At 38.4% G+C, this 26923-nt stretch overlaps 1 protein-coding gene across 6 annotated transcripts in view; it reads left to right on the top strand.

Moving 5' to 3' along the window:
* IQGAP2 (IQ motif containing GTPase activating protein 2) overlaps positions 1 to 26923 on the top strand; it is a 116106-nt gene that overhangs the window by 43896 nt on the left and 45287 nt on the right. For 4 of the 6 annotated variants that reach the window (XM_065739761.1, XM_065739765.1, XM_065739763.1 and 1 more), the window contains exons 3-8: positions 15316 to 15472; positions 16582 to 16659; positions 18228 to 18304; positions 23224 to 23291; positions 23663 to 23776; positions 26204 to 26385. In XM_065739761.1, coding sequence (XP_065595833.1) covers positions 15316 to 15472; positions 16582 to 16659; positions 18228 to 18304; positions 23224 to 23291; positions 23663 to 23776; positions 26204 to 26385 — 676 coding nt within the window. The remainder of the gene's footprint in view (positions 1 to 15315; positions 15473 to 16581; positions 16660 to 18227; positions 18305 to 23223; positions 23292 to 23662; positions 23777 to 26203; positions 26386 to 26923) is intronic. The other 2 variants (XM_065739762.1, XM_065739764.1) reach the window with 1 other exon arrangement.

Below are 26923 nucleotides of genomic sequence, written 5' to 3' on the forward strand. Positions count from 1 at the left end.
GAACACAAACAGATGTTCCTAGTAAGACTGTTGAATTTGAGCTCAACACTACATTTATCATAGTGCAAACTTCTTTCTTAAAGTAAGTTTTTGCTCTTTGACCATCTCTATACAGCTCACACTGTGGGTCTGCAACTTAGCAGGAGTTAGGTCAGATTAGATGTGACTGCCTTCTACTTCTGGGGAGGATTTTCCTTGATTTCCTTTGTACACAATTACAACCGAAAACATAATTGCTCTTCCACTAACCAGTAACATAGGATCTGATATTATCACTGATCACTGAATATTGCTCTTCCTCCTGCAGGGACATATTGTCCAAAAGATGTCTATTTGGTACAATCTCTGTGAAAATGAAATAAATTACAGTGCATTCCCTTTTGCAAACTTATTTTAAGCCCTATTCTGAGTTGCAGCCATGACTGATATTTCCAGGTGTATTAAATTGCCAGTAGAACACAGTTTATCATAAGAAAAAAAAAAAGTTGTATAATAAAATTCTTCCTATCTAAAGTCATTGATGAAAATGACCACTTCAAGTCCAGAAGAAACCTCAGTGGGATCTATTACTGCTGTGGTATAGTTCTGTCTTCCTGCGACAGAATCATAGAATCTCAAGGTTGGAAACAACCTACAGGATCATCCAGTCCAGCCGTCCTCCCATCACGATTGCTGCCACAAGCACTAAACCGTATCTTGTAGCTCCTCATCCAGGCACCTCTTGAACACTGCTAGGGATGATGACTCCGCCGCCTCCCTGGGCAGGCCATGCCAACTTGTCTCTTGAATTGAGCTGAAACAGACTGGAGTTTCAGTGTGGCAAGAGCTGTGGATCCAAAATGGGCCAAGTGAGTGGCTGTTGGGTAGCCTTTTGTGTGTATTTTATGTACAATTGATTTTGCTGCAATGATATAGATATGCTGTAGGAGTCCAAGCAGAACAGCTATGGACAGAATAAAAAATTATGTATAGAAGCTCAGTCGCTTTTTAAGAAAGCAGGAGATGAAGGCAGTGGTGATTGCTAGAAAATAGGAGGAAAAAAAGAAAAGGTAGGATTAAAACTTATCATAGAGTTATTTTGTAATAGAAGATTAAGTCACCTTTGTCAGAGGATAGGGGAGAAACAGAAGGATATTTCCTTAAACCAAAGAACTATAATCCTCCACAGACTCATTTTTATTCTTTCCTACAGTATTGTTGTTTCATTTAAACAGCAGAAAAGGTATGGCAGTGAATGGCAGTATAAAAACAATGCTTCGGTTTTGCTTGACATCATTTTCTAATAAAATTCCTCAAAGTGAAGTTAGATACTGGTTACTGCTACATAGCAGTAGTTTAATATATGGTTCCCTATATGTAAATATCTTCATTTGAATTTTAAAAATAAAGTATTTGTGAAATTTGGTTATGAACCTTGTAGAAATACTGCAAGAAATTACATATGAGGAATATCTAATTATCCATAATGCCTAATATGACTGACTGGGAGCTGATTGTTGGCCAGTAAATAGCACCAATGTTGAAGTGAAACTAGGTTAGAAATACAATCCATGAGAAAAAAATCTGAAAAATATCTGTTTAGCGTTCGATCTAAACCAAAGTACAGTAATCCTACCTTTTCTTTTTTCTTCAGAATTTGACTGTTTATTCCTCAATACATTTGGTGTGTTTCTCTGCTCAGTTGTAATTACTGCAGCACAAGATGTGATGCATGCGTAGTATAATACTGTAGTGGCAGGAAAATATTTTTTTTCAGAGTAGGCCAGAATGGGGCAGAGGCAGTGTTTATGTAAAACAAGCAGTGTCAAAGGAGTGTACTATAATTCAAAAATAACATATATATTTATAAATGAAGAATTAAGTTACTCAGGATTTTCCTAACAAGCTGTTCATATCTTAAAACTACATCTGCCACCAGAGTGGTATTGAAAAGAACAGCTTGTTTTTCATTTAACATGTTTGCAGAAGAATCAGTCCACAAAGGAAAAAGAAAGCACCCTTATTTCTGAAGGATAAATGCTTTTGCTTTTTCCCTAACCAGCCATCCTGAACACAGAGCATTTGTGTTACCTAGAAAAGAATAATTTTCAGCTCTTTGTTCATGCAATGGGGATATCTTTGAGTTGGGGCAGGACATTATGTTGTGTCAATACTGGGCACATTCTACTATGTTTCAGTAGAGCTAAGAGAAATAAAGTCTAAGTACTTTCAGCAATTAGTTGATGGACAGAAGGATGCTTCTGGGATTCATTTTTATATGAGGTCTACCATCTGCTATTGTCAGAAACATCGTTTACTCCTGCTGAATTATAAATATGCTGTAAGATTGTCAAAGGAAAAAAGTGATTGTTGATTAATTCAGATTCAAGTAGTTATCAAGTGAGTTCACAAAATCTGCTGCTTGTTAGGAGTTGTGCATATTTAGTCTAGCTTTCATATGCTTTTACTACTTCCCCTATTGTAAACTGTCACCTTAATGTGCTTGCACACTGTCTTTCCTCACAGCAGTGCTCAGCAGAGGTATAATCTGAACATACGTATTCTGAGGATGTTGAGTCACTGGGAGGGCAAAATTTAACGTTTCTTATTGCCTTTAGCCTAGTCGCTAGTTTTTGACTGCCATGTCCTCAAGTACTTGGCTTGTACCTTGATATCAGAATAACACAAATGTCTGTATGTATACATCTGTATATACCTTTTTCACCTAGATACTAAATTCTCAGATTGCCGTAAAGCATTGCGTAGTACTGTTTTTGTTTCTTATCTATGAGTAGTTATAAGTTCCCTTCACAAGAACCGTAGTCTGACACATCTTTAACAGTTGAACTGTGGTTTTTCTTCAAATTCAGCTTCTAGTGCATTATTGCAAAGCATCAGTGGGTCTTACTTTGTTTTGTTGAGCAGGACTGCAGTGATGAATACTGCAGTTGTCTTCTAAACAGGGGTTTTGAAATGCGAGAGATTGAGATTTGGTGCTCTGAGATAAACCCTCAGTCTCCTAACAAATGCACTTAAAGTAGCTGAATGCTTAATCAACAGTTTGGAGTCTTCCAGAATTTGAGCTTGCTTACAAATTTGATGTCATGGAAGAAGTGGCCATTTTGTTTTTGTGTGAGATCTGACTTTGCAAGCAGAAAGAGATCTGCTTTTCCACTTTGGAGAAACTCTGCTTACTGTAGTCTGAAGAAAACAGACTACTTGGAAGTAGTTGTCTGTAGAAGTGTCATCTGTTTGAAAGCTGGTACTAGAATAACACAGAATTTTAGTGTTTGTCTCCTTTATGAGGGAGTAAGAATGGCAGGACTGCTATTAACGTGTGAAAAGGTGCAGCTTCTGCTGTGGTTCTCGTTTAATTGCAAAAACAGCACTGCTGCAGTAGTCTTTGAGTGTAGAACTCATGTTCAAAATTCGGAGCAACTGGGCTATTGAGTTTCTTTTAATATACATTTAGATTTTACTGAAGGGAAGTGTATGGAGATGTCTTCATTATGTTGCATCTTCTTATGGAATGCTGAAGTAAACTGTGCTGTTGAAGAGTTTGGCTGGGTCTCAAAGGATGCACACAAGTTCTGTGATATGCACTTTTTAAGTCTTAGATGAAAGCAAAGATCTAATTGACTCTGTCAGAATGATTCCTTAGTTAAAAGCTATATCCACGAGTAATTGTGATGTACTTCAGGGTGTTCTTTCAAGTTTTTCTCATTTCTTCATAAGATGAATGCAATTTTAGATTTAATATATCAGCAAAATTTACAGTGACCACATTCATCTTCAAGTACTTTTTCCAGTGCTCTTGTCAAGACTCTACATAATACAGGCTAAGGGATACTTTTCCACACTGCATTTCAGATCTGTGGCAAGAGTATCTATGGGGCTATCTTTTCCCCTCTATAAATCTTGGTATCTGGCATCTGTCCTGCTGATCCCCTTTTCTACAAGCTCTTGTGGCAGGAAGCACAAAGGATGATAACGGTTGCACTCCTCTTCCTCTGCCCCAAGGCAGTTGCTTTTCCAGTACAGTGTCTTTATGCTCTCCATTGCCATGTCGTCTTACACAGTGTTAGTCACGTGGTTTGTTGTTTATATACTGATTTTTTTTTCTGATAAAATTTCAGCACACTCCAGTAGAGATAGTAGTATCTCTGTGAATGTCTTTTACAGGAATAATCATGCTGCACACAATGATTGGGCTGTAAAGGCTGCAACAGCCAGTACCTCAAAATATGCAAGTCTGTCTAAGACAATAGAAAGATATGCCCTATAAATGCTAGGAGGAAGTGAGAATCCAGTTTTACGTTTGTGTGGCTTCTGGTTATAACTGCTACAACATCTGTGATCAGCACCGTACAGACACTGTGATCACTTGGGATAAGAGAAAGATGAGGAGCAAATTCTTATGTCAAAATAGCAACGTAAGGCACTTAGGTCTCTGTACAAGGCTGAGAGTTAACAAGCTGTGATGGTTTGCTGATTAACTTGATCGAAGCATCTAGGTCATGAATAGGCTTGGCAGCAAAGCAAATTGACTTAAAATATTTTTGTTTCAAGTTCAGGATTCTGTCTGTTGTGTTGTTTGCTTATGGAGGATCAAAAACCCTGCCTTGATGAGGTTTGCTACTTCCTAGTATTTTAATATTTTCTCTTGTCCTGTTAATTTCTACTTCAGTAAGCACAATTGTATCATCTTTAGAGGAGTTTCAATATAGTAGTAATGCCATCTTTGTAATATGAAGTTATGTAATGGCCCATTACACTTTTTTGAGGTAGTGTCATGTTCTAGTGGCAATAGTTAAGGGAGATTTACTCATTTACTAAAAATGAGATCTCTAATGAAGAAGCTGAATGCCTGGGCTACCGACCTACATTTCATTTCTGTTGCAAAATAAAAATGTCACTACTTCTGTTTTCTAACATGGTTTTTACACAAATTCCTGTTTTTCAAAGAACTTGGAGTTGTTGGGGGAGGTGGTACTGGAGTATTTATAAATAGGATATGCTGTACTGTTTGAAGCAGTTGGTACTAGTTTTGTTTTGTCTTCAGTACTTGCCTTGCTGAGAAATCAGTACTATAAGAACTGCTGCACAAATTGTTCTCCAAAGTTTGTGCACCTAAAAATTCACAGGGGATTTGAACAAGCTGAAAAATCTCTGGAAACCTCGTTGTAGAACACATGCTCCATTAGTAGCATTTGTGGAAATACTCTATAAATTTTGCCAAACTTCCCTTCTGTTTTTAAGTTTCTTCCATTTTTATTCCTTCTTCATATGTGAACAAAGAAACAATGGTGCTTTGTTTTATATTTGCTGTTTTGTACAGAACAATGAGAATTCACATAGGCAGTCCTCAGCATCCACACTTTCCATGGACACTGCCCTGCCAGGCGGTTCTACTTACCCCAAAACTCACGTTTAAATTGGATGATCAGTAATGGCTATAGCACTGTCATTATGATTGAACAGCTGCTATGAGTAACACTGGCTTGGAGTGTCATTAGTGAAGGGTTACCTGACTTTTTGCTTTTCTGGCTGTTAAAGTGATGACTGAGCATCCAGAAGCATTCATGCAATGCCCTGAGCAGCAGCCACAGTGGGAGCAGTGTTACACAGCAGCAGTGTAACCTGTTAGCTGGTTTGCCTGTTCAAATTAATGAAAAATACTTTTTTTTTTTTTTTTTTGTCAGGGAAGGGGGAGTTTTTTTCTGCGCTGGTATGTTAACTCACATAGTAATAGGATTTTTGATTGGTGCTTGGTGCTATAAGCCAGATTGATACCCCATTAACCTATTGCTGAATTAACTGGTGTTGAAACAGCTCATTTTTTCCAGTGTGAGGTGTCTTGTCTGATGACTGTTAGACTCGTGGTTAAGTAAGTGTTTCTAGCACCTTTCTTACTGTCTTGAATAACCTGGATGCTGGGTCTTAGATGATAGATTTTTATCACACAGTGATTATTGTAATTGATACGGATAAGGCAGTGTTCATTCTTGGAGACAAGATTGCCTCACGTGTGTAAATGTTGGAAATGGTGATCTTAAAAGCCCCTCAACTGAAGTGTTGCAACCAGAAGTATTGACTGAAATACTGTTAATCATGCTGTTAAACTTTTAATATGCTGAACGTTACTGATTTCTTTTTAGCCTTGCTATTATGCTACAGTTTTGCTTCCCAAATCTTTTACTCATATCCCTTATGTTTTTTATTTTTTTGAGGGAAGATTCTACACCCTTGCAACTAAACTAGTTTGCTCTAACTACAGTCCTAAAGGTATTTTAAAGGCATTTTGTATTCCTGACTGTAAATACTATCTAGAAAGACATGCTGGAGGTGTTTGCAAATTTTTATGCTGCTTCTGGTTCTCAAAAGACTTGCACTGGAAAAACTGTAGCCAGGCCTTCACCAAGAGCTCATGCCTACATACTGTATAGGAATTTCTGATATAATTCTTAGTGTAAATCAGTATTAACTAGCTGCACCAGATATCTGTAAAAAACGCTATATAATTCTGAAACTGTAATAGTGAGGTGGTATTGGAGTATCAAAAGTTTTCTACACAGTTCTAATTTACATTTTGACAGTAAGTGTCAGGTTGCAGGTGGCTTGTGAGCTTCTTGGTCATAGACTGTCCTTCAGTAGTTGAAATGAGGTGACTGAACACAGGCATTCAGTGGTCTCATATCGGCTGCACTTGTTATTTGTGATGCTGGTCACTTCTGTAGAAAGACTGCTAATTTTTGACAGTATAGAACACAATGAATATACTGTTTTTCTTATTTTTTTATTACTAAATATTATATTGTTGCCTACAACTTTCTCCTTTGATGCAGGCCTGATTTATATGTATGTGCTTCACAAATGTTATAGATATGACTTGGTAGATGAGGAGAGCATTGCTTTGAGAAGTAAGAGAAAAAGGAAAAAAGCCTGTAGGTACTGCACATGGCTAAATGCACTGCTTTAACTTTGTTCCAGTATCTTGTGTTTCTTTTTGACAGGAGACAAAGTTCAAACTTAGTAAACTCCCTCTAATTACTGCTGTTTTGTAGTGTTTACATAACAGTAAATGCTTTCAGCAACAGTTCAGCCTTTCACAAGCTGACTCTTTCAGTCTTTTCACTTCTTTAACATCTTGTTCTCTCATCCATGTCTTTTAATTCTTACTTGGCTGCTGTCCTGCACTTTTTTTATAAGTCCCAGCTGCATTTCCAGTAGCTGTATTTCTTGGTCTTCTTTATGATCTTTGTACCTGCATACTTGCTGGTAGTTGTTTTCAAAGTAATATTTGTCAGATGTTGGACAGTAAATTACTGATATCTGAATTAGAACCAGTGGAGCTGAATTGGTCAAGAGATAACCCTGGATCTTGCCATGTTTGAGTTGGGTTTCTTGCTCTGCCTCATGCATAGCACTAGGCTTGTCGTTCAGCCTACATATCCAAGGGGGCAGTTCTGCCAACCCAGCTGTGTCAATCACCAAGTAAATATACAGCTCCACTTGCAGATCTACATATTTCTACTGCTAGTCCTGAATGGCAGGCCTGGTTTTAGCACCTGTACAAAATAAAAGCTGTCATTTTGAACATGTTGTGGAGGTACTTCACTAGTTTTCTATCTTAGTAATGTGTTGATATAAACATAGCTACAGTGTCCATGGCAGTCTGCTCACCTGGAAAGAAAGGCCATAGCATATCCCACTGTACAGCTATGGACTAATACTTACTTGGAAGTCACATCAGAATGAATGCAAAGATGATCATGCTATTCTGCTGGTCCCTTAGCTGCCATTCCACATCTGGTTTGTGATGACAGTTATAAACAGCACAGCTGGTGGTGCACTGGAACTCGAGAGAAGATGAACAAAAATGCTATTTTCCTTACAGGCAAGTTTGATTCACCTTGAGAGGCTTCATCAAAATCATTCTTGTATAGTATGATATGCAGAGACTACAGCTGTTTTTATATACATTCAGATACTAATTACTGCTGTGAGAGTACAAATGTTGGGTAAAGGCTTAAAGCAACTGTGTTCTTAAGACTAGAAGATCTCTTGAACGATACAGGTGTGAGAGTTATATGAAGCATACGTTGTTGGTTATACTCCTGTAACTTGTTCATAGCTTGCCAATGGAGCATACCTTCTGCTGCAAATCAGAATTCCACTGCTGTTCCCCTCAAGAGGGTTTCCTGAGTGGCCACTAAGTCATGCCAGGAAAAAAATCATAAAATTGAAAAACATGAAATAAAACATACTTGTTGTCTTGGTTTTGACACAGCGCATTAGAGTATTGTCATACTGCAGCTGTACTGAACATAGGAGATGAGGAAAAAATGCAAAAGCATATAGTAAGACAGTACAATATATGAGTTTAAAATATAGTCTTGGAGTCTGAGGACAGTGTTTTTCTTAATCAAACACTGTATTTTTGTACTGATGTTTCTGTGACACTTCCACACAAACAAACACTGTACTGTATAAAATTTTTATTTCCGTGCCAGTTCTGTTTATAAAATCAATGTCTATGCAGGATGGTCAAATACTAAGTTTAGATAAATCCATGTGTTGAGTCAGTCTCCCTCCTGTTTTCAGATAAAAGCTCTACTTGATTTGTAGGGCTGGAAACAGACTCTTTGTTTTTACACGTGGTAATTACTTTGCAGTTTAAGTCTGTGCTACCTGAAATTTCATTAAAATGATTTGAGTTTATCACTATTCTGAAATGATGTTTTCAGGGCCCACTGGGCAACTGGTGGATTTGTGTTTCTACTGCTTGCTGCAGAAATAGCTTTTAAAACAGGGCTAGACTCTGGAGCTTTATGAAACTTGGGAGTCTAAGCTGTTATTTTCACTGTGCAGTGTCCTTAGGAGAAGATCAATCTCCAACTTAATATTTGTACTTCATTTGGGCAGGTAACCTTAGAGTATTGTTTCTTATGTCAAGAAGATTAAGTTGGGGTTTCCTGTGGAGGAATGCATCTGATGACACTTCTCCCCTTCCTATCTCTTCTGTGCCTGCTCCTTGCCCTGGTAGCCTCCTGCTGAGCCATGAGCTGGATAATAAGACAAAGCATCTGTGTGATCATCAGTGTGGATTGTGCTGTTATTGGCCCTTCTTACTGTGCTATCTCATAGAGCAGTTGTCAAGTTCAGTGCTGATATGCAAAGCTATATCAATGTCACTGCAAACAGAAGAGGCAGCAAAAACAAAGCGTGTTCTAACTACAAAGGTCAGGGGCTGCCATGAAATGCAGCTGTGCACACTGCTGTTGCATGTTGCACTGTACGGTTGTAGACTGCTTGCTGAAGAGTCTCTTAAGGACTTTTCCACCTCAGAAGTGCCGAGTAAACAGAACTTGCCTGCTGCTGGATGTCCAGTAGCCTGTGTTGGCCCTGGGGCCATGTCACTGCTCCACAGGTTCCAGCACAGGTTTCCCAAGCAGCAGGTTGCCTTGTGGACTCTAATCGCTGATTAACCCACATAAGGGTCTTGTGAAATAAACCAGATTATAATAACAAATAGTATCTGCACTGCCATCTTGTGAACCAGATTTTTATAACACCTATAAGATTATTTTTGTAAATATGATGGTGTTTCTATGGCAGCAGAAATAAGGTGTGGAAAAATGTTGCTGAAATGATTTATTGCTATTTTAGTGTGCCCTGTCACATAAGCAAGTTGTCACTGCTTCTTGTTTCTACTCGCTTTAATCAAATGATCTTCATCAGGAGGACTTTGATCTGGGAGACAAATATTGCAACAACCTTAATGCAGGTCTGCACAGCGAGATCTGTACCATTTTTAATACATATGCATGACAAACGCATATACAGGTTTTCCGTAGTTTTCAGTGTAGCTCTTGCAGAAAGACAGTGTCATCCTAGGTTAAATCATATATGACTTAATCATAAAAATAATTCATGATGCTGCTAGGTCTAACAGTAGTTGAAGATCTGGAAACACACAACTTTAATCTCATTAAGACTTGTGGAGGGGATGAAAAATAAAAATCTGAGCACTATTATTTCTTTTAAAATCTATTGGTATAGTATTTGATAATCACTTTACATGTTGAGATGAAGTTCTGAGGTCATGTATGAGTCACAACATCCCCTGTAATGTTGCATCATGCTATACCTAGTATGTACGGTAAGCATAGTGACTGTATCGGCCTACCTCATTACTTCCTTCTTTATGCTGCTTCAGTAACTCACTACTACAAAATGTAAAATTTATTTTCAGTATATTTCTGTAGCTGATAAAATAAGAGACTCAATGGAAACTGGAGCAAGTTATTGGAGTAAGAATCTACAGTTTTAAACCATGTTACTAACATGTCTGGCTCCAGTGGTAAGTTGTCAGCACAGAGCAGTAGCTCCAATTTGAGCCAAAGCTTCCAGCTGTAACCAAGATTTAGGACTGTGTGCACGAGAGTGAGAGAAAAGATCTGGAAAAAAAAGCAGTTCTCATAGCTGTCTGCTCTGTCACTGCTCTGCACAATCTCTAAGTGAAGCCTACAAGCCAGTGCAGTTATTTGGTAAAAATCATACTTGTTATGATGCTATTAGAATTGTATGTATTGTCTTTCATGGAATCACTGGGAGTTTTACATGCTTTTGTTCTGGAAACAGCATGTAGCTGTGAAACGATCTGTTTCTAAGATGTCTGGTTTAGCTACTTTGCTCAGCCACTCAATGCACCTAGTTCTGTTCTGCCACTTTCACCATCCTTTTAAAAACAATGTTTAGAGGACTGTTAGTACAAACGAACAACAACAACAAAAGACACTTTCTGCCTTAAAAAACAAAAGTGAAGAATTAAGAGCAGAGATTTCTTAACAAATGTTTAAAAATTCAGAAACAAGGCTCGTAATGCAGCACTTGAAATGTTCCAGTTCTCATGGTTCAGGCTACTGTATATTTCTAAATATCTTAAAATAAAATCCCTTATTTAAGATAAATGTCTGAAATGGGTGCAAGTATTAATTCTACTTCTGTATCCAGCATGTGCCAAATGTGATGGGCTTTAGGCAGGTTGTACAATGTATTCTCTTCCCTACTGAACGTTAGGTTAAGCATTTCAAATCCCTCAGCCAGCAGTGTGTGTTTTGCTGACCACACAGACTGTCAGTGACAACTTCATAACCAGAGGAGTTCACAGTGCATCACTAGTGCTTCCAGTTCCCTTGACCCTTGTCTTGAATGAGATTCAATGTGGGTTTTTTTTGTTTTTAAAGTGCAAGTCTGATCTTGTTATACTGCTGCTGTTTTCTGTTCTTGAATCTGGAGACAGAAGTCTCCTGATGAGTAGTATGCTGTTTACTGCTCATAGGTCTGGCACAGAAGAAATCATTGTTATCTTGCCAGAAATTCTCTGCTGAACCTCTGTGCCTCAGTCTGCCAAGAGGAAAAAACAGAACTGAGAAGAGAAAATGGAAACTACCTCCTGTGCCTCAATACTCACTCCTGACTGGCTCTGCAATGCTGAATTTATGGTTCTGGAGGCCTATTTCCATTGATCAGGTCTTTCTTTCTTTTAACTTTTTTAAGGCAAATCTGTGCTGACAACTGCTGGAGTGAAAAGAAATTAAAAGGTAGTTGGCTTTGCTCGCTGGTGAAGCTATTTATGCCTATATAAGATCCAAAGTATCTCTTCCCAGGAAAACATCTGTTTACATGTTTGTAATCAAAATAAGAACAAAACAAGCATGCTTAACACTGCAGTAATTTTTAAACGATAGCTAATTTTTGATGATGCTGTGCCAGGACTTCAGCAACACTGTACACTTCAGTCTGTTTCCTGACATTCCCTTTTATTCCTCCTCCTCCACAGAGTGGGGTTTTGGTGTAGCTGTAACTAGTGACCAAACCAGCCATCACATTCACAATGACAGTATCTTTTTGTGGCATGCATTTGCCATTTATGGTAAAGTTGTTAAAAACATGGTACTGGTTTTGGGATTTCATTACAGAAAAAGACTATACATTTTTGATAGCTATACTGCTCTTGCTCCACATACTTCATACCGGAGAAAGTATACTGTCTACTGCTGAGTTGCAGGCACTTCCTCTGGTATAGCCATGATATTAACTTTTTTTGTGGGGAACGGCTCCTATGACAGACTTTGAATCTAATGCTGATGCTGCAGTAGTACTATGTGCTCAGAAAAACAGTGGGAGTGCCAAAGGCAATGCTGGCTCTTTTTCAGTCTGAAGAAAAAATATATTACTCCAAAGGTACCTATAAATCCTTATTGTCAGGTAGATATTATCTGTTTCATTCGAAAACAGAAGTTGAAGGGATTTCTGTTTTTTCACTAAAGCCTGCTCCTGCTGTTGGCACCACATCATATTATAACTTTCATAAACTTCCCAAACTGCATCTTGAAAAGGAGAACTTCACAACCTTACAAGTAATGCTTTGTTCTGCTGAGAACCACAAATCCCTTTTAACAGAATTTGTTCAGCAAGAACAAACTGTTGTAGTAGTAACAACTGGAAATAAGTGTTGCAGATGTTTCAAGGCACACAAGCAACAGTTGAGCAGCAAACAACTTTGTGTTGTTTGTGTATTTGTAGGGCTTCCCTATAGATCCTGTGGTGGATAAATTCTATCACTTCCAAACATATAAGACAAAATTTGTCTTATGTGTAACATTAGCATAGCTGTCTTCTCTACTGTAGCAATTAATTCCCAAAACCTGTAAGCTACTTGTCCTGTTGCTGACCTGTGAGGGCATTTTTTTCTGGAGTGCGTATAGTTTAAAGATTTATGTTTATAGGTGGATGTAAGTTTATCTGTCTATCTATCTATCTATCTATTTATTTTTTCTTCATGACTACTCTGCTTACATTTCTCTACTTTCTCCTTTTTCCCACTGTGTTACTAACTTTCTGAAAAGGCTACTCTTTTATTTATCTGTACTTGGTGGATTGACAACTGTATTTTCCATTATGTGATTATTTTCTGGTTTCACTGGTTCCTCATATAGTTTTATGTTTGTTTCTTTGTGTTACATTCACTCACTGAATTGCTGAGAGCAGCTATACTGTCCAGAACAGGGTGGTTCTGGTCTTGGACTTGTCATCATACAGGAAACAAATCCAAAATAGATTCTTTTTTTCAGATTTCCTATTATTTAAATTGTGTAGGAACAGCTTCTACTTTGTATCTGCGCTTCATTTAAAGCCTGTAGAATAAATTTCTCTACAGTCCAAACTAAATGACATCCTTTCCTCTGCCTCATCAATAGTGATGGAGTGTGTTTTGAAAAGAAAACTGAAGTTCAGAGGTGTGAAGGATCTGATGAAACGTGCAGAGTGCTGCTGTGAGGTGTACAGTTTCCATCACTGGAGATGGCTCAGTGGACAACAGGTTCAGCTCTAGCTTGTGGTGACTACCTCCCTTTTATTTCTCAGCACACTCTTCCTGCTGTCTGGCCATGCATCTGGAAGATGTGTTTTAGGAAATAATGTAGGAATAGTAGGCTGGTACAGGTAAAAACCAAGTTTTCTACAAAGTGGAATGAACATTCTGTGATTTTTAATTCCTTCCCCTGTCTTGGTTAAGACAAATGTTATGAGATTACTAGGTACAAATTATTTTCAGGTGGGTGGTGAGACATTGGAACAAATTGCCCAGAGAAGATGTGAATGCCCCCTCCCTGAAGCATCCAAGGCCAGGCTGGATGCGGCTTTGAGCAACTTGATCAAGAGGGAGGTGTTCCTGACTGTAGCAGGGAAGTTGGAGCTGGATGATCTTTAAGGTCCCTTCCAACCCAAACCATTCTATATTTGCCTTGCACACATTTATGCATTCTGTAAAACATTATTAATAAAGATGACCTTTGGAATTCTTTGCATAGAGTCGTAACACATGAGCATGCAATGCAGAACAGATCAGAAGTGTTTCTGAGTGATACAATCCTTCTTACCAAAGCAGCTTTTACACTGCAAACTATGGATTCCCCAGTGACATCCAGCTTTGTGTGATATTGCCAAGATTAATGGCTGGTGGTTTCCTGAAGAGCTATATGGGTAGTCTGTGCTTCACTGAAACAACTTTCATATGTCTTGTAACAAATCCAAAACTGTAATGGAATAGGTCATTTGTCTTGAGTTTTAACATGAAACAAAATGATGTAGTGAAGAAAAACTGGCTCATTTTCAGCCTGGATTCCAGCTTTCTAGTTTCTGAACTCACCCTTGTGGATGTAGTGCTATATTTGTAATGCTGTCTCTCACAGCATACCACAAGTCTGCCGTAGTGACAGTAAGGTGAACTAATATCTTCAGTTATGTTCTTTTCCACTTATAATGATACTAATTTCCTTTTAGCAAAAGGAGAGATTTTTTTCTTTAGAAAAAAAAAAAGGAGGAAACAAAACAAGTTTTACAACTCTTGTACTGTAAGCTACTAGAAATAAGAGTAAGATTACAGGGTCAAAAAACTTAGGCCACCAATGCAAGGAACTTCTGGTGCAGTGATTATGATGGTAATACTTTTCAGGATACTTTGGTAGCAGCATTTCTTGACTACACAGTATAAATGTACAGGATAGTATAGTTTTGTTTTTTAAAGATCTTCTGAACTCGTTATATATTGACTGTTTTCTGATTAGTGCCATACCTAAATCTAAAAAAAAGTAAATTTTTCACCTTGAAAGATGTTGAACAAGAAGCCTTTTCCACTGATGGGTAGTGGAAATGTTTCTTTCAGCCAAGACCTTGCTGGACAAAGCTCAAATGGGCTGTTTCTTTGTAAAGCTGATATCCTTCCATCAGCAATGACACCACATGTTGTGGGTGGAGGTCAAGGGCTGCTGCCTGGTGCAGGAGGTTGATAAGCTGCTGAATTTGCCATGAACTCAGCACATCTAGGCAGCAAGACAATCCCTTGTCATTCAACATAACCTTTTAGTTTTCCTTAAATTAGGAGCATCAGTAATACACAGCACTCTGAGCTTTCTTCTGGTTTCAGAAAAAATCACTGTCTACTTAGAAGCCTAGGACCACTCAAAAGATCTTTCAACAGCACTATGAAAGTTAGATATCCTAGTGGGGACATGTTCAAAGCTTGTTGTTTGGTTATTGATGGGTCCCTGACATACAGTGCAAAAAATACTTTAATTGTTTTGGTCTGCTTGGTTAAAGAACATGAAGATTTTCTCTTTCTGCCTGTATGCATGTTCTCATTATTGATTATGATTGTTGAGTAGTGACTTGAAAAGTATGATGGCTGTGGGGAAAGATATCAGACCAAATGCATTAAAACTGCAGATAACAGTATTTCATAGAAATTTCTTTAACAATATATTTGTACAGGTGGATGGAGATCTGCTTGGAGGAAGAGCTTCCCCCTACTACTGAGCTGGAAGAAGGCTTAAGGAATGGTGTTTATCTTGCCAAGCTTGCAAAATTCTTTGCCCCCAATCTGGTGTCAGACAAAAAGATCTATGATGTGAAGCAGGAACGTTACAAGGTAATAACTTTTTATCCTCTTGATGACAAGATCCTCAAAAAATTGTCCGTAGACTAGCTCTTGAAGATACATGAGTATGATTAGTTCATTTTCTGTGTCTCTATTGTAAGCCTATCAAGATAAGACAGAAGATGTACAGCACTTAAGAAGCCAGTATGAAAAGTTAGAAATGTTTTATATGAGGAAATACAGTATTCATGACACTTAATGTTTTTAAAGCCAAACAAATTACACTTCTGGCTCCAGAAATCAGGAGGCATATTCATGCAATTATTCCACACGAGTTCAGAAGCTAAATAAATAAATAAATAAACTTGGTAGCTATTTCTGATTCTACTCATCCTGTATAGAAGGACATTCCCTTCATTAGATCTGTGTCTATTTTTGCTACCAAACTTGCCAGTGCAGCAAATTAATTAAGCTTGGCTTTTTACATTTCTGAACTGTTCATTAACTGTGAGACCACCAGTTAACAGAAACACGCACATGCATCAGCTCTCTCTATTGAATGCTTTATTTCAGCCTGTAGAGGACTCAGGAAATACTTAGGCATTTAAGTTTTAGAGGTGTGATCACCATTTGTTGTTTAGGATTTTATAAACTAAGTTACTCTGCTTTCGTGTGGTTGATAGAATCACAGTTATGTTTAAATGCTTCTCTTGAGATCCATAGAACTGGATTCAATCTAGCTTTTCTTACATAAAAGCATGAGGTGAATATTTGGAAAAAATTATTCTCAGACTGGTGATGCATTGGAACAGGCTGTCTAGGGAGGTGATGGAATCACCATTGCTGAAGCTGTTCAAGAAAAGGGTGAATGTGACACTTGAACATGATTAGTGGGTATGGTTCTGGTGGGCTGATGGTTGGACTAGATGATCTTAATGGTCTTTTCCAATCTTAACGATTCTATGAGTTGGATGTAGTGAGTCTGCTGATGTGTTAGACTGCTTTGTTAAAAGGATTGCAACTATGATGCTTGGGTTCTCCAGGTCAAATGAGGGAAGGCTTTGCTTCAGGTTACAAAATTGGGAAGCAATAAGTAATCAAGAGTCAGAGAACTTGATTTGCATTACTTTTATAATCTCTTCCTTCTGCATTTCCAACAGAGATCAGGACTTCATTTTCGGCACACTGATAACACTGTGCAGTGGCTAAGAGCGATGGAGTCCATTGGTCTGCCTAAGGTAAGCATCTAAATTTTAGAAAGGGAGCAGGATCAAGGCAGTGTCTTGATAATGTTTTCTTTCAACTGCCTGAGTCTAAACTTGTGTATGGTAAGCCTCCTGGAGGGCTAGTTTAGATGCATATCTGAAGAGGAAGTAATGTTTATTGGTCCATGCTTGGTGCTGTGGGTGATGAGTGCCATGGGTGGGAATACTCAGGGTGTTTCTCTCAGGAGTCAAAGGGGGATAGTAGTGTGCTTTATCTGTACTTTATTCCAAGTACAGTCCTGGTGGGTGCCTGAATGTAGTACAGTTAAAACTGGAAAACTTTCCGTTTAGTTGCTATCTCTGATGTATCTTGCTGCTTCTTCCTCCTAACATATGTTGTAGTTTCTCTGCCTCTGCCCTGTTTCCAGAATGACCTTGTACGTCCTGGTGTGGCTGTAACTACTCTTCTTCCTCCAACTGCTTTCTTGGGTCACCTTTCACACTTACCTCCCTTCTCACGAGTCTGCATCTCATCTCCCTCTCTCCTGCTATTTCTGGGCACCAGTGAGTTTTCCTTTGGATGAAAATGCTTTTAGAAAGGGTTGTGCAGAAGCACCCACTTCTCTCTCCCTGCTTATTTGATACCTGCAGGCCTGAGGAGCCAGCCCCAGGGTGCTTGGTGTGGGTCACCCCATATGGTGTGGGGCACAGCAGGGATGTTCAGATGGCTGCCTGAGTGTGGCCAGCTCCCTGTGGGGGAACTTGAAGGGAACTTTCTAAACAGAAAGGGGTTCCCATGACTGCCCTCAGAGGCATGGTGAAGATTCAGGGGGAAATGCCTCTCCTTGGTGAAGTGTTTTATTTTTGTTTGCAAGCCTGAGTCCCCTCTTTAGCTGGTTTATTCCTCCTCCTTCAAAATGCTTTGTTTCTGTTGCAGAGGAGCACTGTGGCCAGAAGGTTTTCCATGTCTACCTCCCAAAGCCACTGTGTGCCAGTGATGAGGAGGGCAGTATGCTCCTGGCCAGCTCAGTCTTGTTCTGCTGGCCATGGAGCTGCTGCATGCTACCAGCTCACACAGCTAGCTACAGCTACCCTTATGTTTTCACAGAGGAGCCATGGTTTGTGACTGGGGCCAAGGCTGGTAACAAATCAGTGTAGAACCACAACTGGAACTCACAGTGTGACCTTGTCTAAATTGTTCTCCTCCATCTGAATATATTTTTTCTATCAGAGATGCTGAGGGTGCTGATGTTTAGATATTTTTGAATAGTTAAGTCTTGAAAAGTGAACCAGCACTCCCTAGTAAATAACTGTGTTCTAAGCTTTGGGCATCTGAAAGAGGAGAAACCCTATGTCCTGAGCTGTTGCCAAAGAGTCTTTTCTAACTCTCTTGCTGAAATCCTGTCTTCTTATCTTTGTTGCTTTCCATTTTAATATTGAACTTGCAAGCTCTATTTTATTCAAAGGTGTATAGAGGTAACAGTTGAATTTCTTATGATACCAAGTTAGTGATCTGCAGGGAGACCATTTATTTTTCTTTTATTCTACCTGCATATTCTTTGGTTGTTTTATTTTGGGTTTGTTTTTTTTTTTTTTTTCAGATTTTTTATCCAGAGACTACAGATGTCTACGATAGGAAAAACATACCTAGGATGATATACTGCATTCATGCTTTAAGGTAATGGCTGATGGAAGTAAAAGCTGAAGTGACTAATTTAAGTGTCTAAGTCTTAACAGCATTAGTGTACTGAGGATGTCACAGTGTCTGAATTTACAAGTTCATGGACTTGATGCTAGTGATGAAGCTTGGGTAAATAATTTCCAAAATAAAAATAAAGTACTACTGAATTTAGTGCAAATATCCCTCTCAATATGCATAACCTTCATAAAATGGTTTCTATTTCAATATCTTTTTTGAGATGATACATGCCAACGAATTAAAAAAAAAAAAACACCTTAGCAAAATATTAATGTAACTGTGGGACAGCGGTGTGCTGACCACAGTGAAAATGAACTGGTATCCCTCTAGCTCCAAAGTAGAGCAAATAATAACTGTACTATGAAGTCATTATTATGAAATTTAATGGTTTCTGAACTTCTTGAAATTCTGAGCAATTCAGAAGTCTGGAGGGCTTTAGTTTCATCACTGAAGTGAAGCTTAAGTCTTTTTTATCCTGTTTAAAGGAATTCCTTCTGATGTTTTGCACTGAAAGCACTCAACATCTGCCTCATGCCACCCCTGCTGTGAGAGGTGGAGGTGTGGGCAGGCAGCTCCTCCCTCCCATGGCTCTCCCAGCTCATTTCCTGCAAATGGAGACCTTTTTCATTACTTTAACTACACCTACACAAGCCTAGTATGTAACTTATATCTGAACCCTCACTTGTGTTCCTTATGACACTCAAAGACACATCAGCTGCCTCATGGGTATAAGTCAGAAATCACTCAGCGCATGCTGTTATTAAAATTTTTTACAGTCTAATCCTTGAAATTATGTGCATTCTCCTGCACTCATGTGTACTTTCTGTCAGTAAATACAGTAAACCACCAAAGTTCATCCTATTCTCACAAGTGCTAGCTGTTCAGACTCAGTAACACTGCCATATGATTTCTGTTAGCTCTGACAAGCATTGCCACTTGAAATTGCTATGACTACTGTAATGCTAACTCTCCAGGACTGTGTGAGGCAGCTCTTGCCTCAGCACTCACAGGTCTGGCTCTTCTGCCAGCAAATATCTTGTGCAAGCCTGAGGTGATTTCCTAAAGCAGAAATGTGAACTTGTAAGGCTTACTGCCAAGTTGGAAGGGTGTGCTGCATTCGCCCTGCTGGTGTTGCAGCTGGTCAAGATGTTTTGCAGGAGATGGGAGAACGCCATGAGCTTTTCCACTAGGTGTGTGCTTGTAGAGCAAAGGCTCCATCAACCATGGATTCGAATGCTACATTAAAAATAAAGCAGCCCCTTGGCATCTCATAAGATCTCCCTGAATTTTGCAATTACAATAACTTCTTGATTCTTAAATTGAATTCTGCAATTCAATTGGCCATTGGTTGGGAATTTCTGTTCTCTAGCTTGACCTGTCTCAGGGTTTATGCTAGTATCAGGGCCAGCCCATGTTGTCTGAGTTCCTTTCTGAGTCTGTCTTGTTTAAATTACTTTTCTTGCATGTCAGCACAAATTCCTTGCTTCTGAGCTATTATTTTAGAAATAGATTTCTCTAACATACATGACATATCACACTGGAGAGAAACAGACCAGCAATGCTTTGCTTATGATTTTTTGCCATGATAGGATGTAGGAATCAAAGAAACAACTGCAGAGCCTTGTATACTTACAGACCTGTTCCTAGGTCATATGTTGTAATCATCTCTCAACTCAAACTCCCATATCAGTATTGAATTGCAAACAGTACTGAAAGCAACCTGGGAGATGGCAGTACTGAGGACAGGGCACTGGTTGGCCAGCAGCTTTTGCTGTTGAGCTGGTGCCTGGTGTCTGGAGCACTGAGCTGCAGGAATCTAGCTGATTCCCTTCCCACTGACCTGATGTTGCCTGCCCCCAGCTCCACTTTCCTCAGTCCTGCTCTGCTCCCTAGATCTGTCAGAGTTTCCTCTGCAGGGAGTCACTCACCCCAGAAATTTTTTGGGCCACATGGCACCTAGAAGCAGAAATGGCAAGCAAGAATTTTCCCTTCCCATCTGTTACATCTAAATGGGATCACTATATGAAGAATCACCACAGGACTTAGATGGTAAATTCTAATATGCCTTTGAGCACATGTTCAAATTTCAATTGCTTGTAACCTAGAAAAGTTAAGCACTTTGTCTGGAAGGCAAGCTGCTGGCCTACTTTCTATTCTTGCTTAGCTATTATCAAGTTATTACCCCAACACAGGAAGCCTGAGTTTCCCAATGAAGCTACCGGCATTTAACAGAGCTAGGTTATTTTGTCTCAGTCTCATAATTGAAAATACCAAAACCATGTCCAGCTAAGATTTCTTCCTAAGTTAATTTCCTGAAAAGATCAGTGTGCATAAATGCTTAAAATCACCTCTTTAGTTAGGGTGAAAAAGATGTTACTCTATGTAGTTGAACCAAATGTTAACATTTCATATGTAAGTCTATAGTTATTTGAGTTTTGCTGGTCTTTGAGCAGATGGAGGGCCTGGAGACAGGAAATGACTCTAAGCAAAACTGTTTAAATTTTTTTGAGATGTGTTCTGCTTCAAGCCTGAAATGAAGACCATTGCCCTTAGAGCATGTGGAACAACTTGCACTGTCAGAAGCAGTCCTGATCTGTCCAGGAAGGAGTGACTTAGCAAGCAATTTCTCGATTCCTGCTAAGTACCGTTACCCTCTTACTTTTTCACATTTATACTTAAGTACTTAAATCAGCCTGAAAAATAAGAAAGCATTGGTCTGATTTCTTGCACCATTTTTTTCTTAAGAATGCTGATTTGGATTTTGTTCTTGACTAAATGAGTTTAAGACCTGCCTCATTTATACACGCTAGTGATGATTCTTATTCCTAAGTAGTGGTGATTGAGATTTTGATTCTTCTGTCTCTCCTACTCCCTAAAACACATGATTTTCAAATTATCTTTACCAGACAGTCACTGCTACATTCTGAGCAAACTAGTTCTGAGGCTGGACAGTTTCAAACATATGTTTTCCTAGGAAGAGGTGGAATAAAAAGCATATGCTTATAAAAGCATAAGTTATTTTCAGATTTGTTTGTTACAGCATGCTAAACGTGAGATAAGTTTAAACAAGATTGAGCTCTGGTTAATCAGAACTAGAGCTCTACATAGGTTTGATGCAAGAGAAGCATCACCTGGGAAGTGATCTTTCCTTCTTGTTTCCTCCCCCCCTCCCAATGCCTCATATGCAACCTTCTTAACCCCAAGCCCCCAGCTTTAATTTTATATGGGTTCCCTGTGAATCACACTGTATCTACAAAAGAGTACACAAGCTGTTTCAAGTGAACTTATACCTAAATGTAGAGTAGAAATGTCTTTGTGTTCCCTGCAGAACTCCCTGCAAGCAATTTTTCAGCACCACCTGGTGGTTAATAATCTTATCCAAGCAAAGTAGTGTAGTGGCCCAGCATCCTCCTGGGAAGAGCAGAACAGCCAGAACATGAGCTTCTCCTATTCATACGACTTATTTTTTCTCCAAACCTCCCTAATGTGATTACTCCCAGAATGCTGGCACTGCCCTGTGATTTTCATGATTTCTGGTGCATCTGTGTGATGACCTCCAGCACTTAAAACAAGGTTCCAATCCTGCATTCAGTCTGTCAGCAGAATCTCTTTAGAAGCCTGCAAGAAGAGATTGGCAGCTTAGGATGAATAAAGGACCTGGCTCATTACTGTAGTCATTTACCTTTTTTTGTCCTGATATAAGTATCTTGTATTTAAGACTGTTTTGAACGGTGAGAATGGCAGTGGCAATGATTTGAAGGACTGTTAGCACTCAGAAGTCTGTTTGTGTGAGGTGTGCTGGTGTATCTATCCAAGTTGTGACAGAACAGAGGAACAGTAACAAGGAAGGTGTAATACTGATCCTTTGTGCTCTGAAACAATTGTGGCAACTACAAATACTGGACTTGATATCTCATCCTGCAAATTCCTACTAGACAAAATAGTAGTTAAAAATGGAAACAAAGGGGAAATGTCCCCTTCTGCAAACAAATGCCAAAGCACTATGCATATCTGCAGTGTATGAAGAAGTGGATGAATTAATTTGAACATGAGATCCTAAATGACCCTGTCAAAGGAACACATTATTTCAGTCTTCTTTAAAATCTTCTTGTTGGTAGTCAGTCCCTGTTCACAAAGCCTAATTTCACTGAGTTTCACTGATAAAAGAAATCACAGTCTTTGTTAAATAAATTACCACATAGTGTTTGGAAGATACTGGAGAAAATATGTAATTTACTCAGCTGTTTTTCAGATAACACCACATCTAAGCATTAGAAGTGCAGTGTTGGGGTTTTTTTGTTTGTTTGTTTTGTTTTTGTTGTTGTTTTTTTCTTATCATACTGTATTGAATGGCAAATACTAGTTCCTGGAGAGCACTTCCATGCTGAGCACACCTCAATCTACCAAAGAAAACTGGTTAATGACAAATATATTTGAATGGGGCTAAGTGTAGGGGAACCCTACACTTAGTAAGAAAGCTGTCAATGAATTGTGGTGCCTTCAGCTACTGCTTATAAGAATGTAAATCAAAACAACTAAGATCCAAAATAATGAGCTATGGTGAAGTGCGTTCATATCTTGTTTTTTGATGATATTAACTCTTGAACTTCTTTAGATGCCCTTAGAGGAAGGCAATTACTTCTTTACACTTTCATAAGTTCATAAGTTTCTCTGTGACCTAAGACAAAATGGCAGTATGTCTTACAGACGCCTCTTTGAAACTTCAAGTAAAAATCTGTTATACATAAAATACAGCAAAAAGACATTTGTTCTGTATCCCTCTGTGGAAAATACATGTTAAAAGACAGTCTTCACAGTGGCAGTTATTCTAGGAAAAACACTCTTGAATAGAAAGTATACACATCAATTTCTTCTAATGCCTATTTTTTTCTTTGTAGTTTATATCTGTTCAAACTAGGATTAGCACCACAAATTCAGGACCTGCTGGGAAAAGTAGACTTCACAGGTAACAAACTGCTCATCTAATCATGTACTACATAAGTCCTTCATGCGGTAAATCTGCTAACATTGTACATACTTTCCATTACACTCTTTCTCCTCCCTTAGGGTTGTACAGAGCAGTTCCTAATTAAATATGTGGGAGGTTGCTATTTTTAATAAATGTGTGTTTTTGAAGGACAGAAGGGAGTGAATTTGTATAGAATACTTGTCGTATCTTAGATTTCTTCAAAACAAAGGGGCAAAAGCAGCTAAGAATCACTGATCATGTTTGTTTTCAATAAAATAAAATTGCACCTGTGTTTGTAGGTATAATGATTCACAGTGGAGTTATTCAGATTTCATTCTAAAGATTTCTTTTCTGTTGTACCTGAACAGAGGAAGAAATTAGCAACATGCGAAAGGAGCTAGAGAAGTATGGCATACAGATGCCATCTTTTAGTAAAATTGGTGGGATTCTGGCCAGTGAATTATCAGTGGATGAAGCTGCATGTAAGTAGGCTCTTATTTTTGTTCTGTTTTCTACTGAATAAACTGAAAGAATGCCAACAAAATATTGTTTTAATTCATCTATGTGACATCTTTTGATAATTAATTAGAAATGCAATCAAGTATTCATTGATTATCGCATTGTGTAACAGTTACATGGTATTTTGCTATTCTACCATCTGCATTTCAGAGTAGATAATATTTTTATGCATGTCCAATGAACTATAGTAAGTGCTATCAGAATGACTTCTTTCCATATTTTGCATGTATTTATTTTTTGGTCGTTAGTGCTTCTCTAGAATGAAGATGTGAGCTCTGTGGGTGACTCTACACCAGAAAAGGTACAACGGGTTACTCAAGGCAGCGTATTTAGTAAAAGCAAAAAGTATCAATGTTGTGTACACTTGTGCAAAGCCAGGTCTTAAAATACTCTCTTTAGAAATAAGGTTTGTTTTTCTGTGTTTTTTGTTGTTGTTTGTTTTTTTGTTTTTAAGCAAATTTTCAGAGATTTAGTGATGACAGAACACTTTTTTCCAGTGAACTTCCTTCCTTTCCTGGTGATGGACTGCAACTTCCTTCTCTGAAAGCCTTTTATAGTGTACACATATAGTTTCCTTTAACTTTGGAATAGTTTCCAGCCCTTTATAGAAAATCAGGGTTTCCTGATGCTAGTTCTGTCTCTTTACGTAAGGAGTGTGCTGTCAGTTATGTGCCCTGCCCCAGAACAGGAAATGTCTGTTATGGGAACCCTCACAGATTAGGGAGGATTGATGTGGAGATCCTGCTGGAGGAGGGTTATCACCCTGCTTCTGAAATAGAGTAAGCAAAAGGAGAAATAGGAAGTGAAACAACTGCTGATGACTTTTGCTTGCTGTCAGCAAAAGAGTAAACCTAAGTGCTCTTAAAATGGACTCTTTTTTTCTGCAAAAAACCCTATTTTGTACCTCCAGACTGCTTTTGCAAGTCTGGTCATTATTCTCATTGTTTCACTTGGTAGGTGGGTTCACACCATCCACCAGCACAAGTTCACAGCTTTCCTAATCTTGACACTATCTGTTGTCCACTTGTTGCTAGCTCCACTTATGTCAGTGGGACCTCTTATACTATGCTGTGAGAGACTGCATCCTTTGTATGTATTTTTATATCCAGATGTAGGGCTTATGCATCTTCATTTTGTACCTGTCGACATATCTTGAATGTCAAGAATGAATGTCAAAGAAACCAATGTGAATCTCTACATCTCCGCTGTGCCACCTGTTCATCATTCTCTTCTGTACTGACCTGAGCTGGAGAAAATAGTTTTAGAGCAACTTTTTAACACTTTGATAACATTTCTCCATTTGAAACTTGCTGTCTTGCAGCTTAGGAGTAGGAACCTGTTATGTCTGTGACAGTCTTCCACAGTTGCTTATGGAGATGCTTGGTTAGGAAAGGAGAAGTTTCATCCTGGACAATCTTAGACTTGGCATGTAGTGTTGTGCCCTGACTGGGGACTCTTAACTACGTTTTCCTAGGTCACAAATTTTGCTGTTTGAATTTTCTTTTCCTGCACAAAAACTTTCAGTAATAATTATTTTAAGCAATACTTCTGACATACTTCTAAGATCATAAAGTCCAGCCATCCGCTTAACAAATCCACTGCTAAACCATGTCCCTAAGTATCATATCTACTCATCTCTTAAGTGTCATTTTATAGACACAAAGAAGCTTAAACTAAGGGAAGTGACAAAAATACTTTCAATTGCTGCGTGTAATTGCCTTCAATATGACATTGAACTTGAATGACAAAATTCAAATCATGTTTTTTCTGTCAGCAAAATAGTAACCCCTAGTTGGGGGAAGAAAACTCAAAACAGAGCAGTCAGAGCATTACTAAAGCTACCTGTGAGCAAATAGAGTACATGTCCCTGCGGCCTACTGGAAGCATTAGCAGTGGAATGTTGGAAGGGAAATATGCAAATTGTCTTGCACATAATCAAACGTCATTTCAAATAAATTAGAACATAGTATAAATACTAAATGAATATGAGAAGTGTATGATGCAAGTTTCCAGCCTGGTCCATGATATGGGTGTCAGTCCTGGAATTGAGCTGAAGGAACAGAGCTTGCACGCAGCAGCTGACTAAATGAGCTGGAGTTGGACAAAGCTGGACAAGCTGCAGTTAATCTCATGGTCATACATACATACTGTTATTCTTGAATGCTTTTACTGCTACTTCTATACTTAATGGAGTTATTTAATTGTCTTGCTATAAAAGTTTAGAGAATTCCTGTTAATTACTGGTTTCCTAACATAAATGAAGGAATTTGTATTTCTACTGTCAACAGCATGTTACCTGCTTCTTCCTTTTTAAAAGAAGACTGAGATCAAGGAATTATTTGAATGTTTTAATTGCTTCCTAAAATCTTTGTTTATACTTCTAATTCTAGTGCATGCTGCAGTGATAGCAATTAACGAAGCTATTGAGAAGGGAATAGCTGAGCAAACCATTGCAACTCTGAGGAACCCAAACGCAATGTTGCTAAATGTAGATGAGGAACTTGCACAGGACTATCAGAATGAGCTCTTTGAAGCTAAAAGGAGAAAACAATCAAGTGCAAGACTTAAGGTAGTAGTATTTTAATAGTTCTCACAGTATATGTATTCTTTCTTGTCGCTTTTCATGTTGTGGACAATTCCATTCCATTACATTATTGCATTACAATACATAATTACATTACATCCTTCAGAAAGTAATCTACATTGATTTTCAAAAATTAATTTTAAAAATTAAAAATGAAATGGACTAGGATAAGTAATGGTGATCTAACAAGCAGGCAAGCAGTTTTAGACAAATATGGTATGAATTTTTACATAGCTCAGCTTTTTGACCGAAGTACAAAACATTGAAAATCTAAAAATAAAAAATATCTTTTTCCTCTAGCACTTAAGAAAAAAACAGAGTTTCTGTTTAAAATGCCGAGAAGCGATGCATTTTTGGACATAAAATATAAGCTTTTCCACAGATCTTTAACGTAAATGTTTTTTGTTTGTTTTCACTTGAGAGCTAGTGTTCTCAATTGCTGCAAAATGTTGTGCTATATTTATATGGGCACTTTCCAGAAAACACTTTAAATATTATGCAGCCACATATCACAGCATGCCAAACA

This window comes from Cyrtonyx montezumae, unplaced genomic scaffold, assembly GCF_038088225.1.
Source record: "Cyrtonyx montezumae isolate F1298 unplaced genomic scaffold, pur_monq_1.0 scaffold_25, whole genome shotgun sequence".
Lineage (NCBI taxonomy): Eukaryota > Metazoa > Chordata > Aves > Galliformes > Odontophoridae > Cyrtonyx > Cyrtonyx montezumae.